Here is a 17,617-nt window from a genome sequence, read left to right as displayed (position 1 = left end):
CTTCTCAAACTGATTCCAGACACTATGACTCATAAAATCTGAAATATGTCATTCAGAATCCCTGATAGATGTTTTATATATTTTATGTAATCAATATGAATTCATTAGTTATTTAACTAGAAAGACTGATTATTTCTCACCTGAAAGCCTGTCGCCATACAGCAAATTTCGAAGTTTACTACAAAACTGGATCATGCTGTCCAATTGTCTATTTATCTTCACATCTTGTACCCAGGCTGGAGTAAAACACACTGGACATCCAGTTCCAATGCAGTCACTTACACAATTACTTAAAAAGGATTAAAAAACATTTATCAACACATTCAGTGGACTCTAAATTCCAAAAACATAAACATGAACAGTTTGAACAGAACTAAATGAAGCAAAGGTGGTTCTAACAAATAATGGTCAACTAGAAAATATTTGTTAAAATAGTGTTTTTGAAAGAGTGTAACACACACACACACACACACAGACAAAATCTACATTGAAAGTCACTTAAGAAATTTACTATGAAGAGACCTTAGTTAGCCAGACATTAGTCTGCATAATTTTTCCCTGTAAAATCCATAGCTTCTAATAGGTAAAACTACAGAGGAAGACAAACTTACCGAGTACCTAATGCAGCCATGCACCCCAACCTTTCCTACCTTAAACCTTAACACTGTGTTTCACAGAAATACCTAAAATTACTACAAAGAAATAGAGAAAAGTACCTTTTGTTTTGAGACAATCATCCAAAGTCTTAAAATTTTTTCTGATAAAAGATACTTGGTTTTTTCAGATACTTTTAGAACCTGTAAACTCAATTAAATTACCTCAGGTTATCTGTCCAAGAGCCACAGTCTAACAGTTAGAAGGATTTCCTAAATTTGGGTTTTACAAACCCTTAGGAAATCTGAAGAAGATATACACAAGCGTTTTTTTAAAAGGGACTTCACAGTCTCTGAAGTCTATTTGTGGATTCTGAAATAAAAATCTTCTAAAATCCACTCCTAAGACTCACCAGATGGGCTCTAGAGGACCGGGTAATGCAATAATCATAAAGGCCACATCTCCCCCAAAATGCTACCTTCCTTTTCAACATGACCCACTTATAGACACAGAGGACAATAGGCAGCTCTTCAGGAAAAGGCTGTGACATTTGTAATCTTTGTATCCTTAGACCCTAACATGATTCCAGACACAAAGTAACTGAATAATATTGTAAAATGAACTATAAATCATACCAGGGCTGGGAAAGACCTAGATCAATTCAATAAATGTTAAATTTCTTTAGCAAGTAAAGGAACTTCAAATTTGCTTGTAGTGAGGAACTCTTAACTTGGGACCCCAACATATACAATAAGTTAACTGATTCTTCAGGGCATTTAAATCATCAATTGTTATGTAATACTTAATTATTTGAGGAACACTAGTGAAATAGTCAAAATGCACTTTCAAGAACCACTACCTCATTATCAGATGAAGACAATGAGATCTAGTTAGTTAAGACATTTACCCAGTACACACTAGTACTCAGATCACTCTATTTTATATATTCTATGTTTATCTTATAACTGTTCTCAAGTTATTTTCTATACATTAATCCAGACTTTTAGAGAAATATGTCTTTCCTCAATAGACCTGCATAACTCAGTGAGCCAATACTTGTAAAATGAACAATGCATGATGACATAAAATCATGGTGGGGAAAAGATCCATTCAAAGTACAGGACAAATCAATGGAATTGAATATAACAGAGCAGCCCAAGTTCACTGATACCATTTTAGATTCCCACAATGTAACAAATCTATAGAAGCTAGCACTTCACAAGTAGTGGTATAGTATCAAAGAATATCTATAATTATCTTAAAAGGCAATTAAAAAATTCCTTTTTCCAAATATTAATGTGTAAGACCAGATCTTCTTCACATACTTCAATCAAAACAACAGATTGAAGATATATAAAGTGGATTTATGAATCTAGCTGTCTTTTATTCAGCAAGACAATAGAGAGATCTGCAAAATGTAAAACAGTGCTGCTCTTTTTGCTAGTTTTTTTTTTTTGGCTTATGAAACAGTTATTTTTCCTTTAAAAAAAAGTGTTATTTATGTTAGTATGTAATGGGTGTATTATTATCATTTTTGAATGAATTAGTATTTTTAAGTATCTCACACACACAAACGCTCTCTGGTGTTGTCAATTTTTAAGAGCGTAAATAGTCTGAGACCAAAGAGTGAGTCCCCCTGCCACTGTCTTAAATGACTTACGTCTTAAGAAAATACTTGGACTACTTTTATCAGGGATTGGCATGTAAGTACCTTAAAACTACCACAACACTGTCAATGATATAAAAATCTATGCCCCTCTAACCTCCTCCTACTTCTCTGCTTCAGCTGGATTGGGATATAACAAAAACATCTTTTAAAATGACTTGGCATTTATAGCATTGCTCAGCTGAAACTTCATACTGCAGTTTGCTTGTGCCAAACAGTCACATAGTCAGAACTTGTAGTAATTATGAAAGTGAATCAAAGGCAATATATTAACCCTGTCTCACAGGCAATTAAACCAAGACATTTAATTGATTTCTCCTGAATGAGAAATAAGCTGAGATGAAAATCTAATATTCTTACCTACAAGCCATGGCATATTATAAAATGGATATAATTTCAGAGTAACCGTGATGACTAGAATTTTCCACCGAAAGATGAAGTCTTAACCCCCAGTATCTGTGAATGTGATCTTATTTGGAAATAGGGTCTTTGCAGATGATCAAGGTAAAAGTGAGATCAGCAGGGTGAGCCCTAGTCCAAATTAACTGGTATTCTTATGAAGAAAAAAAAAGGTGGATGGAGGATTTGGACACAAACACGCAAACAAAAGGCAGAGGGAGCATTTGGACACAGAAACAAACATGTACACAAGGGAGAAGACCATGTGAACTTGATGATAAGATCAGTTTCAACAAGCCAGGGAATGCAGATTGCCAAAAACCAAGATCCTCCACCAGAAGCTAGGAAAGAAGCATAGCACAGACTCTCCCACACAGCCCTCGGAACCAACCTTGCTGATAACTTGCTTTTTGACTTCTGGCCACAATACATTTCTGTTGTTCTAAACCACCTGGTTTTTAGTACTTTGTTATGGCAACCCTAGGAAACTAATATAATAACTAAAGTCTTACGTAACTTGGAAAGTCTAGATTCAAAACTAAATGGAAGAAAGAAAACATATCTGAATTATATAATACATATTGTTTCCCCAAGCTTAGCAAAGCTGTAAGCTCTGTAATTTGGACAAGTCATACACTTTGGGCTTTGATTTTGTTTATAAATTAAGACAGCTATAAGGATCAAAATGAGATAATGGATACTGTAAGTTACTTTACAAACTATAAGAGTTACACAAACATTAGGTGATATTATCAATATGATTACAGGACTGTTACCTAGTAAAGAATAGTTAAACTATTACTTACCTACAGAAGATGTGCTCACATCCTCCTAAACACACAGGCTCCCTCAGAATATTAGCACTGTTGAAGAAAGGAAAGCAGTCAAGACTTAAGTCATTGTTATAAACATTGTATACCTAACATTTCATAAATTTAAGGTCCAGCATTACCATATTTCTCTTTTCCAAGTAGAAGACATTAAGGCTGTACTTATTTGAAGGGTTGTTATGCACTGGTTAAATATTGTATCATCACACACCTGGTAAATTCAAACAGCAACCTCCCAACTCAGTATAAATGTAATACTTCTTATAGTCATATACTGGGAAGACATAGAAATAAAACTTTGTTCAAGTATCTTTAAACCTCTTACTGGCAAAACCAACCACTGGCTGCTTCTTCCAATTACTCAGATACATCTTCACCTCATGATTCAAAATGAAGACCATAAATCTCAAAATGAGACCCTAAAGTAGAATGACCATACAATGTGTTGTCCAAAAGAGAACATTTCTGAATGAAAGGGAATGATATCAGGATAGAATGCTGGGACAGCAGGTATAGGGATTGCCCCAGGAAAATCAGGACATCTGGTTTCCTTGACTATAAGAATTAATGATTTCCTATTCGAAAACATAGGTCTCTGGCTGTGTTAGGTAGCCATCTATTTTTCATAGCTGCTTTGTCAAAAAAACAGCCATTCTTTCAATTCACAGTTAATTGGTTGTTTTGTTCTTTGAGCAACTACAAATAAGAATTATCAGATTGGTATTCTGTGGACTGAATGAGATTAAAGGCACTGGAGGAAAAGAGAAACACAATTATTCCCAACGTTGTCCATCAGAATACCTGCTGCATTTGATGATCCTAAGAAGGTAGTGGTGCTTACTAATAAACACACATACAGTTAAATTCAGAGGGCATAATATAGCAAGAGCAAACAAAAGAAACAAAGTTTTTAAAGAAGGAACATTTTTTGTGCTTGGTTTATTAACACTAACCTTAGGACCTTTAGGTGCTTACACCATTATTATCCAATTACCTCTGTGTGCATACCATGTATCAATAAAAATAGTTTTCCACATTTCTTGAAAGATCAGAAGTATCATACTGCACATTTTAATAGATATAAACATTAAAGTTAAATTGAGTTTTCAGAAAGAGTGCTACAAACAGAGAATACACCCACAGTGTTATTCTCAAGATACTGAAAATGGTGCTAAATGGTGCTCAATGACATTACAAAACCCACTACTTTTTAAAAACTCATAATATGATTCTTTTCTATCACACTCTGTAGAATAGAGGGATAAAAATGTGACTTGTGATGTGCCAGCCAGTTTTGTGATTCTGGCATTAAGAAGATCTGCTATAATGTTCATGCACCTCCTATAATTTTTTGACCTACCACATCTATGCTCTTACCTCCCAATCAAATGTTTTGACTTTTACTTCTTTACAAGCTCTGCCTCTAAGATTTCAAAAGTGGTTATTATCTTACCTCCTCTTATCATGGTATCCTCCCTATGTCTCTTTCATTTCATAACCCTGACCAAACTTCCACCTTCAGGTTGCTCTCTACTTGAGAGAACTCCACTAGCACCATTAGAAAGAACTCCATTACAGAGTTCATTAGCTCCTTGGGTTCCCTTTGCAGCCTAGGCCAGAGTTAATGACCTCAGAGCCAGCTGCACCACCACCGTAATCCATTGACCTCTCGGACACTCACAGATGTCAATCATAATGCTAGATAAGCCCCACAGTCCATTCCTTCCCTGCCTACTCTCAGGGTGTGAATAACTTTTACAAAACTACAGAAAGAAATACAAACATGACTTTACAAATTATTCCTTTGTACTTCTATCAAAGTGATGTATTAGATGTCCTGTAAGAAAACAAAAACAAATGGCTATTTGATAGCTGTTCAAAACAATCTCCATTACCTTACTAGAACCAAATACAGCTGATCTTTGAACAGCACGTTTGAAATGCATGGGTTCACTTATACACAGATTTTCTGTAACAAATACATTGGAAAAATCTGGGAGGGATTTGGAACAACCTGAAAAGATGTAATTCTTTTCTCCAGTTTCCTTTATTGTAAGAATACAGTATATGACACATATATATAAATATAAAATATGCATTAATTAACTATTGATGTTATCAGTAAGACTATCAGTCAACAGGCTATTAGCAGTTAAGTTTTTGGTGAGTCAAGTTATACACAGATTTTCAACTGCACAAGGGGCATGGGAGTCAGCACCACAAGCTCCCACATTGTTGAAGGGTCAACTGTACTATAAGCCTACACTCATTTCTACCTCTTTACCATAATTCTACCCCTCCCTTCAGGCTCAAAGGAAAAGATCTCTTGCATGCCCCTACATTCCATATCTTCTCTGTATCCTAAAGTAGTATACTCTCATCATTCTAGTCACCTTTCTTCTTCCGTCTGCACCTAAACATACACAGGTCATCATCTCTCCTTAAACCTAAAAAAAAAACCAACCCTTTCTTTAAATCCTGCCTTCCACTCTACCTTCTGCCCCAGAAGTGTATTGGGGAGGAGGTATACCAGGGGAAGGAGCAGAGAGAGGACTGTTACAGCCAAACCTGGGAGAAGGTAATGCCAAGTTCAAAAAGAATTGTAATGAAAAGCTCAAAGAGTAGATACACTACACAAAGGGTGGTATTGATCTATGTCAAACCAGATTTTGTGACAATGCCCAGAGCTTAGCTGAGAAGATACTCTGAAATAAAAGAATTTTTATTACAACCAGACAACATCTATTAAAATTTTAAATACACCCAATTTTAACTCAGCTATTCTACTGTCAGGAATTTATACTTTAGATATACTCAAAGGCTTGCAAAACTGAAACTTCAAAACACCAAAGATATCTCCTAGACATGATACCACAAGCTTCCAAAGATTAAAAAATAACAAAACTGTCATATATATATTTTTTAAAGGATTCATATACATATTTTTTGAATAGCATTAAGATATCTCAAGGGTAACAAGGGATGCTTGGCCTTCAAAATAATGACTGAAAATTATTTTATGCTTCAAATTCTATATACAGTCATCTCCCATATCAGAAAGTTAGCAGATAAAAGGTAATAAGAAAATGCATCTTTCAGAATAAGAAATCAGAAAGTTAATAAATAATACTTAAAAATGGGGGGGAAAATCAAGAAATAGCAATGGAAACATATTTGGAAATGTGGAAGTAAATACTTGAGCTAAAAGAGACGAGAGACAAAGGCTGTATCTGGAGTGTAGAACTTGAGGGTGACTAAGAGACGAGGCATAAGAATGTTTTCATTATAGTCTTAGTCCTACTGACTTTGTCAAGTATATTGATGTATAATTTTAAAATCTCAACATTACAGAGTTCTTCACAATCTGTAACTCCAAAGCCAGGCAAGCTTTTCTTTCACTGTTGCTCAGTAAAAACTCTGCTCTTATCAGGCAGTGTCTAATTCCTCAAATACATCCTCAAAAACATTCCTCAAATACCCTAGGTCCAACTCCAAACTCATGATGACTCAGAATGTTCTCCCCAGCCTAGAATACACTTTCTCCTCCCCAAAAACTATTTAAGCCCAACACACTATCCAAACATAGTCCAGGATGATATAATAAAATGACACTAAACAAAAAAGCACAGAAATTCTTGGATTTTAGTTTCCATGTCATCACTTATGCAAAATCTATACCTGACATATAAAGGACACAAAGTTGATTGTATTATACTTTCCTAAGGGGCTTATAATCTGAGTAGTTTTGTAAGCAGGTTAGTATATGACTTAAGAGAAACACAAGATGCTCTGAAGTGCCACAGAGATGGCATCTACCTGAGGCTCTGGAAATCAATGTTGAAAACTAAGCAGCTTGTATTTTATCTGCCTGATTTCCTTTTTTTTTTTTCTCATCTCCAAATAGATTATAGCCCTACAGACTATATGAACAGCAGGATCTCAACAAATCCTCGGTGAGTGAACCAAATGGAAGACTACATACAAAAATGAATTGATATTAACAAATCTATTTATCCTTACCTAGTTTTTGTTTCATATTCATATATATTAGAAAGAAAAAGTCCAGTAGAATAAGAAGACATGTGCATGGTAACAGGAAATCTGTACCCTGAAAATTCAGCTACTCTATTTTTTCTCATGTGCAGTCATACTTCTGTTACTTTACATGTGGTTGATTTGGAAAGAGCAGTGCAATCGGAGGATGGCAACTTAGAGAATTAAGTAGTTAAAGAGAAACACAAGATGCTTTGAAGTTCCACAGAACAAACTTTAAAAAAAAAGAAAAGGTCCAATTGGTATAAAATTTTCTTTGCAAAGAAGAAAAGTAAATTCAGTTGAGATTACAACAGTGAGGCAGACCTACTTTAGCCAAATGGCTCCCTAAGCTTCCATGAGATACCAACTGTTATTTAACAGGCAAGATAGCTGCACAGGGCTGTATATTTTAGAAAATCCCCAAACTGTTTTTAAGTCTGGACCGAACTTATTTCACACCAAAATGCACAGACTCTCCAAGTTAATTAAATAATTTGTTGTACATTTCTTTAGGATAATAAATTTGTTAATGAGAGACGTGTATTATGACATGGAAGCATCTTATTTTGTAAAGTTAATTTATATGCCAGATTCAACTAAAGCACATGGGAAAAATAAGGAACCATGTCTAACTGTTTAGTGTCAATATTGAATAAATCAATGAGTCAATATCCCAGAAGTTAAATGGGCAATAGAATTCTGTCCATTAATGGCTCATTATAATATAATCTACTATTATGAGATAGATTAGAATATCATGCACATCCATTCAAAGTTCTGCTTATTCTGTCTGCTATTCCCTTTCTTCCAAAGTAAAACAGTAACTGCTGATATTCCTCTGTCCTTAAAGCTTCACCTGTTCAACCTGATATTGAAATGTTGTTTCAAGGCTCAGACATGAGCATTCATCTTCACACTCTTCCCTTCTCACTTTCAGAAGTATGCCTTCAATTACTTACCATCTATATAGGCAGATGATGCTCACATTTGCACTCCCAGCCTAAAATCTCTCCTGTGAGCCCCAAACCTGTATCACAATAACTTCACTTGTAATTCCATCCCCTATGCTATGAGCTAAAGGGTGCTCAATGTGTCTGGTATGTTTCTCAGTCAGTCACAAGCCCTGTATCTCATCAGGTATGTGCAGACCTGCTGGGGATGCATATGGAGTTCCAGCTCTAAATCCCAGGCGGAAAGACCTGTGCCTTCTACACCTGCCCTGAGACCTTAGTCACTATTAATTCTGGGTAAATAACCCCAGGAACCTATTGAGGATTCTTGAGAGTTTCAAGTGAATTGGCCAGGTCCTTCTGATATTTCCACTTGCGAAGGACATTTAAATGTGATCCTAACTTAACCTAAATTATTTCATGAGTTAATCAACAAACACTAAAAATCTATGCATCCAGCACTGTGGCTATAAATGTGAACCTCTCCTTATGAAATATGTAGTATAACTGAAGGAGACAGATATCAAAAGAATCAAAATACCACATAATGAATCACAATTTGAAGGGTATGATACATGTTGAACACTAATGATTTGTGCCTTTTTCTGTAGTATGTTAAACTTTAATAAAAAGTTTTAAACATTTTGTATCCAACAAACACTAATAATTACAGAATCTGCAAAGCTGAGGGAACCTTAAAAACCAATTATCCACTCTCCTCATTTTATAGATGAGGACACCGAGTCCAGGAAAGTTACAAGAACTGCTCTCTGAATAGTCTTTAGGCTACTAAGCACTGATCTGACCAGTCTTAACTTTTAGCCCACCTGGCTCACTCCCTTTTATTCTACAATATGTTTCGGTATATTGTTATTTGCTAATTACTCACCACCTCGCTCCATCTAGAAAAATCTATCCAAGGCCAACTCAAAAACCCTTGAAGCTTTCCTCTACTGACCCCACCAACCACTCTTTTCTGCATCCCCTTGGCCTTCATAATCTACTCCTGAAGAGTGTGTATATTTTATCCCTTACAGTTAAGCATATGCTCCTGAAGGGTAGAAAATGTCTCACCTTATCACCCTAACGTAGTACCTTAGTGACTACTTGTCCTAATGACTAAGCAGCACCAGAGCAAATCGAAGGGAACAATCATCCCACTTAAGGATCACTGGCCTAGAAGAATGCCTCTGAACATTCAAAACTAATGAAAAAAGGCAAAAGCTGAATGCTGGGGTCAGGAAACCTATCCTTTATCTTATAAAACATTCACTCAGCATTTAGAACGTAACAGGCACTACTCTAGTACCTGTTCATGAATATGAATGAACTCATTTCATTCCTGTAACAACCTTGTAAGGTACAAACTACTATTAACTAATTTTGTTGATGAAGAAAAAAACAGAAGCATACAAAGATGAAATAATTTGCCCCAAATCAACAAACCAGGATTTGAGGCCAAAGTCCAAATCCATGCCCTTAACCACTAACCTCCACTGCCTCAAAATATGAAACAATCTTGATTACATTTAAAATGCCATGAGAGAATTTACAAAAAATCACCTATCCTAAAAAATCACAAGACTACTTTTTGACTTTTTAAACTAGATTACAAAAGGACCAGTACAACTTATATAGTTGTTAGCATATGCCAACCCTCCCCCTCAAAAAAGTATGTCAAGAGAAACCTAATTATTTTAATTTACAAAATAAGTGTCTTATGACCCCTGGACTTTTACAGCACAGCTCCTATTATCATTTCCTGTTTCCTTTAGGAACACATTGCTACTGTACTTTTTGCTGTCCTCTCAAATGATAGTCTTCTTGTCTCATTTTTAAATCTCTCCAAATCTTTAAATAGCTATTATCTGGTTATGAGGATTGGCCCTAACATAAATGTCACATCTGGCCTCTTTAGCAATTTCATCAACTTCACATTGGAGCCATACTGATGTTAAAGGTCAAGAAAGGATGCCCTGTAATGTAGCCAATCCACTCTCAGCTGCAAGTAATGCTTGCTGCAAAATAGACCCAATATGCTACACAAGACAGGTAACATCTAGCAACACAAGACAGATGACAGATGCAAACCGACCGTGAGGGTAATTGGGGTATTCACTAGCCCACTGGATAGAACTTTGAAACTCTGTAAAAGGACACACTGACACCCAATTTCAAATACTATGACATTGCTTTGAATGGTGGGTAACAAAAGCAAGAAGCAGACCATCCTGAGTTGGTCCTGTGAAGCAATGATGCCACGCAGCTACTAGGAAAAGGCAGAGGAGAAAGAATGGGATTTTTTCCCCCATGGTTAAGGAGCAACTGTACACGCTTTATTCACTACAAACAGTACCAAACACACAGAGACACCAAGAGACGAACACAAGCCATTTCTAAATACTAAACCTCATGTGATGTAAAATTTTTTGACACTGAGGATTTTTAAACTTTCTCAAAAACAGTTTGGCAAACTATCACCTAGATGTGTCAAATCAAGCCCGTTCCATTTTTGTATAACCGTTGAGCTAAGAATTTTCTACCGTTCCTAAGGGTTATAAAATGAAAAATAGTAAGAACAGAGTTGTTGGCCAGCAAAGCCTAAAATACTTACTATATGACCCTGTATAGAAAAAAGTGTGCCAAGTCCTATGTTAAAATATACATTCAAAGAAACAGTAGAGATTTAATCCATCAGTGGTTCATATATATATATATATATATATTTTTTAAACCCTTGAGTGCAGTTATCATTCTCCAGACAAGAAGATGACCTGTGAAAGGGCAAGCTCCCAGATTCTATTTCAGCCAATCGGAGCTTAGTCTCTCTCCAGTCAGCAAGAAGTACACCCACCACCCCTAGACCCTGCCAACTGACCAAAGCCACGACTCATCACGCCCCCAACTACCCCCAGGCCCAGCCAATCAGCCAGAGCCACGGCCATCACCCCCCCCCCAAACCGCCCTGGAAACCCATAAAACCTTTGTTCTGGGGAAAACACGCTCTCTTTCTCTGGCATCTTGCCACTGCGTTGGTGTAGATGAGAGACTGAGCTCGAGCTAGCTTGAATAAAGGCTCTTTGCTTTTGCCTCGGTGTTGGCTCCTTGGTGGTCTTCTGGGATTCGCGACTTTGGGCACAACATTTGGGGGCTCGTCCGGGATCCCAGAGACCCCCAGGACCCCCGAACTGGAGAGCCCTGTGCCGGCTGGTGAGTGCACTCAGTTATCTGTCTGTCTTTGTCTCACTGTTTTTGTTCGCGAACAAGCCTGTATAAGCCTGTAGGAGCTCCAATCTGTATCAGGGTCGGCATTGACTTAGGCGGACGTGCTGGCAGGTCGTCAACCGGAGGTCTTGGGAGACGTCCCTTGCCCCCGTCTGGAGGGTGAAGTCCTCATCTGTGAGGAAAGTAGGCTGCCGCTGCAGTCCAACAGGCCCTCAACTTACTTTCAGTTTTGCCTCTGCGGCCGTGGCAGATTCTTCTCTGTAGGCACCTGTCTGTTGTTTGTCTTAGTCTTGTTGACTCAGTCTGTATGTTTGTGTGTCTAAGTGTGTAAATGAAAATATCTTTCTACCTCCGGATGTTATTAATGAAATTGATTTAAAGACAAGCACTTGTGAAAATTGGGCATTCTAAAACTTCCAGAAAATCTGATAAAAAATGTTAAGCATTAATGCTAATTTGGGTTTGGCTGAGGCGTGCATGTCCTTATAGTTATCAGCTGCCAAAGTTTACTTAAAGTCATTTAAGTTGATGTTACCTGTTATAAACATTTCAAGAAGATACTTAAAGAAAAGCTTGACTTTGTCTAATGTTTAGTAAAAGTTTTCTAAGTAATCTAGCATGGTGGCTAAAAATAAGTAAACAAGTGTAGCAAATAAGCATCTTAATAATACTGTCTTAATGTATAACAGTGTGTATATACGCAAACAGCCTGCGAATTTTTGTGGTAATCAAAATTTTTAAAGTTTGCTAAGTTATATAGACATATTTTGTGCCTAATGAGAAATTGTGTTGTAAAGTACGTTTCCAAAAATGATAAACTGTTACTGAATGTTTTGTGTTACAGAAATATCCAAATTTTCTTATATCAACTCTTACAGTAAGTTCTCATCAAGTCTTTAACCATTGTCATTTGTAAGTCTTTTCTCATTTATAGTCACTGTTTTATTATTCCTAAACTAGTAAAGAACTAGATTTCAGCAGAACAGGTATTAGTTACGTAAGATTACATAAACTAAAGAAAATGATTGTGCCTTTTTGTTTCAAATGTTGATAAAGTGTTTTAAGCTTTTTCTCTTAAGCTGACAACAGTTTAGTAAATGACTATCTTTATAAGCAGAACTGAAACATTTATCTTTCTCTCTACCTGATCCCTCCAGAATTTAAAAACTTTCAGTGACTATTTTTATATTCCATGGCAGTATGTTTATTTGCACAAGTTCAATAAGAATCTGCTTTCCTTGTAAGAAGACTAATTAAAAACACTGGTTATACTACCAAGGCTTTGACTGGAATGTCATACCTGAGAGACATGTGCATAAACTCAGATATGAACAACTTTAAGGAACTAAAATTGACTTTATAAAGCCAACAAAGCCCCTTAGAAGAACTGGCCTGGTACCTTGCTTACAGAGTTCCCAGCAGCCTTACCAGGTGAGTAAGGAAGGTCACTTCCTGGCAGGTGCAGGAACCTCAAGAAGAGAAGAATTCACCCAAATCTACAGGTACTGAAGGCACAAGCTCATGGCAAGTCTGGCTTGGCTTTCTGGCCTCAAGAAGCCTTAAAAATTCAATCTGAAATTCCTTACAAAAAGTTCCAGCAAAGCATATTTAAAAGAGCCTGTGTAATCAATTGCTCTTCTTGCTGCACTTATGCAAATAATCAAGCCAGCTGTTAATTATTTTCTTAACCTGGTTACTTCTAATAAAAATGAGGGTGATTTTAGAGAAAAGTATTGTTTCAACAATGCAGCCTTACCCATACTAAATCCTAATACTAGTCATTGGGACATAAACTAGATCCAGAATTCCAGCTTCTTCAAAATATCTGGCTATGTTTTAGTTTTCTCCTGTCATTGCAATTAAAATTTTACTATTTCTAGTTCTCATATTCAGTCATGCATTCTTAATCTCATCAAGTTTGTCCTTCCAGAATGGAAAATTCAACTCCAGACGTTGCTACATAACCTAATAACACAATTTGTTTTATGTTGCCTAGAAGCCACAAAACTGCAAATAGTAATAGAAATGAAACCCAGAATAGAAGCGCCAACCTTCTGAGGCCCTCTCAACTGACCAGTGATGGAGACCTAGCTGCTGCACCCTTTACTGCGCCCCCTTCTCAGCACGAAGCAGCCAGAGCGGTCATCGCCCCTTTTCCCTAGCAGCAGCTAGAATCTCTATCTGTAGAGGGGAGAATGAGACAGGGACCATAGGCTTAGACAGAATAAAGTGAGAGCCTCTGAAGAAAGCAAGGCAGGATATTTGCAATCAGCAACGTAACTACATGCTGGAAACCCCCCTCCTACTAAAACTATGTTCAACATTAAGCTCTAGAATCATTCTTCAGTGAGATCAGTTAATGTTCCCCAGATAAAGAAGAGTAGCACATGTTTTATTATGCTAATCATTTGTAATCGTGTATAAGATTCAGTTTAGCATACTAAAAACCCCAGGCCTATGTGCTGTCTTTCCTCCTTCTGATCTAAGTAATTTTGCAAGCTGAGCAACTGACTTAGCATGCAGACCCAGCTGTAGATGGCATAGTAAAAGGCAGGATTCTTTAGCAAATATACAATTATCTCAGCCCACCTTAGAGGCTGGGCATGCAGTCCTTTAATGTGCGCCTGGACCAAGGTGCCAGTGTCCCAGAGAGAAATCAAGGCAGGAGATTATCTTTAATCAAGGACCCCTTGCCATCCTACTCCTTTTACTAACCCTTAGGCCCTGTATCATCAACAGGCTGGTCCAGATTGTCAGAGACCACATGGGGGCCGTCCAACTGATAGTCCTCCTTGCTCAATACAAGCCCCTAGTAATCTTGTTACTCCTGCTTACCTGATAACTTACTAAAGATAAAATTAATACAGTCAAGCTAATAGTGCTAAGACAACAGTATCAGCTTTTATCTCCTTACAACTGCAAAATCTTATTAGACCCATGATTGGGTCCCTTAGGATCCAGAGAAAGGGGGAAATGAAAGGGCAAGCTCCCAGATCCTATTTCAGCCAATCGGAGCTTAGTCTCTCTTCAGTCAGCAAGAAGTACACCCACCACCCCTAGACCCTGCCAATTGGCCAAAGCCACGACCCATCAACCCCCCCAACTACCCCCAGGCCCAGCCAATCAGCCAGAGCCACGGCCATCACCCACCCCAAACTGCCCTGGAAATCCATAAAACCTTTGTTCTGGGGAAAACACGCTCTCTTTCTCTGGCATCTTGCCACTGCGTTGGTGTAGATGAGAGATTGAGCTCGAGCTAGCTTGAATAAAGGCTCTTTGCTTTTGCCTCGGTGTTGGCTCCTTGGTGGTCTTCTGGGATTCGCGACTTTGGGCACAACACCTGTATTAAAAGTTCGGACCTAGTTACTGGTACCTACTTTCATTCCTCTGGCTCTTATTGTCTGCTTCCTTTGGTTATTTGGTAGGGGATAAAAAGTGAAACTGGCGTTGTTAAATTTCAGGACCACCTTTAGGTTATTCATATTTTACCTATTCTGATTATTCATATTCTACCTATTTTTTCTCTCCCCAAACCATTCAGCAAGCAGACTATGTTATTATAAAACACCTATGATTTATCACATACTCTATGACAACCATCACACACTCAACACTTCACATGTACAATTTCATTCAGTTTCTTTCGTCCTATAGCATGTTAGCTTCCTAAGGGTTGGGGTTTTATCTGCTTTGTTTACTCATGAATTCCCAATGCCTAGAATAGTGTCTGGCACTTTGTAGGTTCGTTCTCTCTCTTTCTTTCTCGTTCTCTCTTTCTTTCTCTCTCTCTCTCTCTCTAATATATATATACATATATATATATTATTTACATAAATAATGAATCCTCACAGAATAAGCTGAGAACTATTATTCATAAGGGGAGACTGAGGCACAGAGAGGTTGAATGACTAGTGTCCATTCAACAGTGTCAAAGTTTGAAACCTGAACTCAAGCAGTCTGACTCTACAGTCTAAATAAAGTGCTATGCTGCTGAGTGCCTTCCATACAGAAACGTCCCATTGAAATGTCTAACATTTGTTGAACCAGTAAGGTCTAACTACAATTGCTTCTATTATAGCAACTAGCAGTCAGTTTTAAATTTCTTCTGAGATGGATGACCCCGGGGTGTAGAAAAACACAATGCAGAATGTCTTCATGTACTCATCCTATCAAAAGGGCCACTGTTCTAAGGAGTGCAATAACATCATTTTGTCATAGGTTTTAAAGTTCTTTGTAAAACAAAATAAAAGTGCAAGACTGAAACAGGTCTTCATTTTTAAAGAAAAAGCGACTGTTACTTATATTTTATGGATAACTGAAGTTCTGCAAGTTGGAAATCAGAGGAGGGGGAAAAAAAATCAAAACAATGTCCAAAAGAGAAATATGGAGAGGGACAACCTGCCAGAGTGACACTGATGTAGAAACACTGCGCTGTACACAAAGCAGACACCCAAGAAATGCTTTTGGAAGAAATGAAAAGTGAGACAAGCCCTTCTTGGGCTTTATAAACTTTCTTGATTTCTATACCAGGAAAAGCTACAGGGAAAGGAGAAGCAAGGAGTGTCAGTCATGAAAACGTCTTCAGATAGAATGAAACCCTTAACTGAAGGGACTCCCATGGTGTGACAACATGCAGGGAAATAAGAATCAAAAACTCAGATAGAGCATCTCTAAGACCTAGAACCCTAAGCCATACAAGCTATACAAGGTTTGCTCCTTTGAGCAAACCAAGGAAATGAGAAATTGAGACACAGAATGGCGGTGTCTCCCATCACCCAGTCATTTTCAATACACCCCCAACAAGGGTCTCCAAAATTCTCCCTCCTCCCTGCAAAAAGCTGCTAGAGATAAAAGATCAAAGGCTCTGGCTCAGCAGAGCGACAGCTGCTTCCAACTTGGTTGGGCCTCTTCAAACTCGGTCTGTTAACTACTTCCATCACCGGGACCTGAGGCCCTGTAACAAGCACAGAAGCCTTAGTCCCACCCCAACAGATTCAAACTCCGGAGGCGGGACCTGATTTCGCGTTTTTAACCACACCTCCAAGCGACCAGAAGCCCGCTGAAGTTGAAGCACTACGCCTTAAGTGGATTAGTGCCAGAAAAAGACTAGGAAGTTGCCCAGAAAGGACGTGAATGCAGGCCAGCGAGGAAATAACTACACCAGATCCCTAGGCAGATAATAACTCTGCCCTCCCGCCCGACAGCGGGGCGGGAATGGAGGAGGTAGCCGGAGGTCTGAGAAGACGTCCCGCCCCCGAGACTCGGGTACCCCAGCCCCCGTTGCCGCTCTCGCGGCAACCCCTCGAGCTCCGTCTTTACCAGCGGGAGCAGCGCAGCAGCTTCTCCAGCCGGTCGAGCGCTGCGCGGCTGTGGGCCCAGGGCCCGCGATCGGCAGGCTCCATGGCGGGCGCGGGACGAGGCTCGTTCCCGGAGCGGACCCTCGGCTGCCGGTTCCGCAGCATCGCCCCGTCTTCGCGGGAAAGGAGAGCGGCAGGTCCGCAACCCGGGCCCCGGCCGCACCGGTTCCCGCGCTTCGGTCCGCAGGACGCCTAGGGGCCGGGCAGCGCCGCTGTAACGCCCCTGAAGTCCCCGCGCGCCGGGCCGATGGGCGGGGCTGGAGGACACGCCCGCTTCGGGGCGGGGCCCGGCCGCCGCAGGAGGCTTGCGGTGCGCGGGCAAAGACCGCCAGAGGGAATCAAGGCGGGAACTGAACGAGACCCTGATTTCCGGGAGCAAGGGTTCTGGGGCCCCGCAGCGGAACTTTCCCCACTGGAAAATCACAAACTGTAAACTTTTAGTTGAACGTTTTCTATAAGGAGCGTTGTTTTGGCTATTGTTGAGCTTGGAGAAGCTTTGCCCATAACGCTGAATGTGCCACTGTCTTTATTCCTAAGAAAGTAACTCACTCCCTCCACTGC

General features: G+C 38.9%; 1 protein-coding gene across 2 annotated transcripts in view; it reads right to left on the bottom strand.

Moving 5' to 3' along the window:
* The window catches only part of BARD1 (BRCA1 associated RING domain 1), a 74,425-nt gene extending 57,128 nt beyond the window's left edge, over positions 1–17,297 (bottom strand). For both annotated transcript variants that reach the window (XM_036916369.2, XM_057503576.1), the window contains exons 1-3: positions 17,019–17,297; positions 3,466–3,522; positions 141–289 (exon numbers count right to left, since the gene is read on the bottom strand). In XM_036916369.2, coding sequence (XP_036772264.2) covers positions 141–289; positions 3,466–3,522; positions 17,019–17,161 — 349 coding nt within the window. In that variant the 5' untranslated portion in view covers positions 17,162–17,297. The remainder of the gene's footprint in view (positions 1–140; positions 290–3,465; positions 3,523–17,018) is intronic.
* Between the last annotated feature and the right edge of the window lie 320 nt (positions 17,298–17,617).

This window comes from Manis pentadactyla, chromosome 6 (genome assembly GCF_030020395.1).
Source record: "Manis pentadactyla isolate mManPen7 chromosome 6, mManPen7.hap1, whole genome shotgun sequence".
NCBI classification, from domain to species: Eukaryota; Metazoa; Chordata; class Mammalia; order Pholidota; family Manidae; genus Manis; species Manis pentadactyla.
This window is presented reverse-complemented; position numbering and strand designations above follow the sequence as displayed.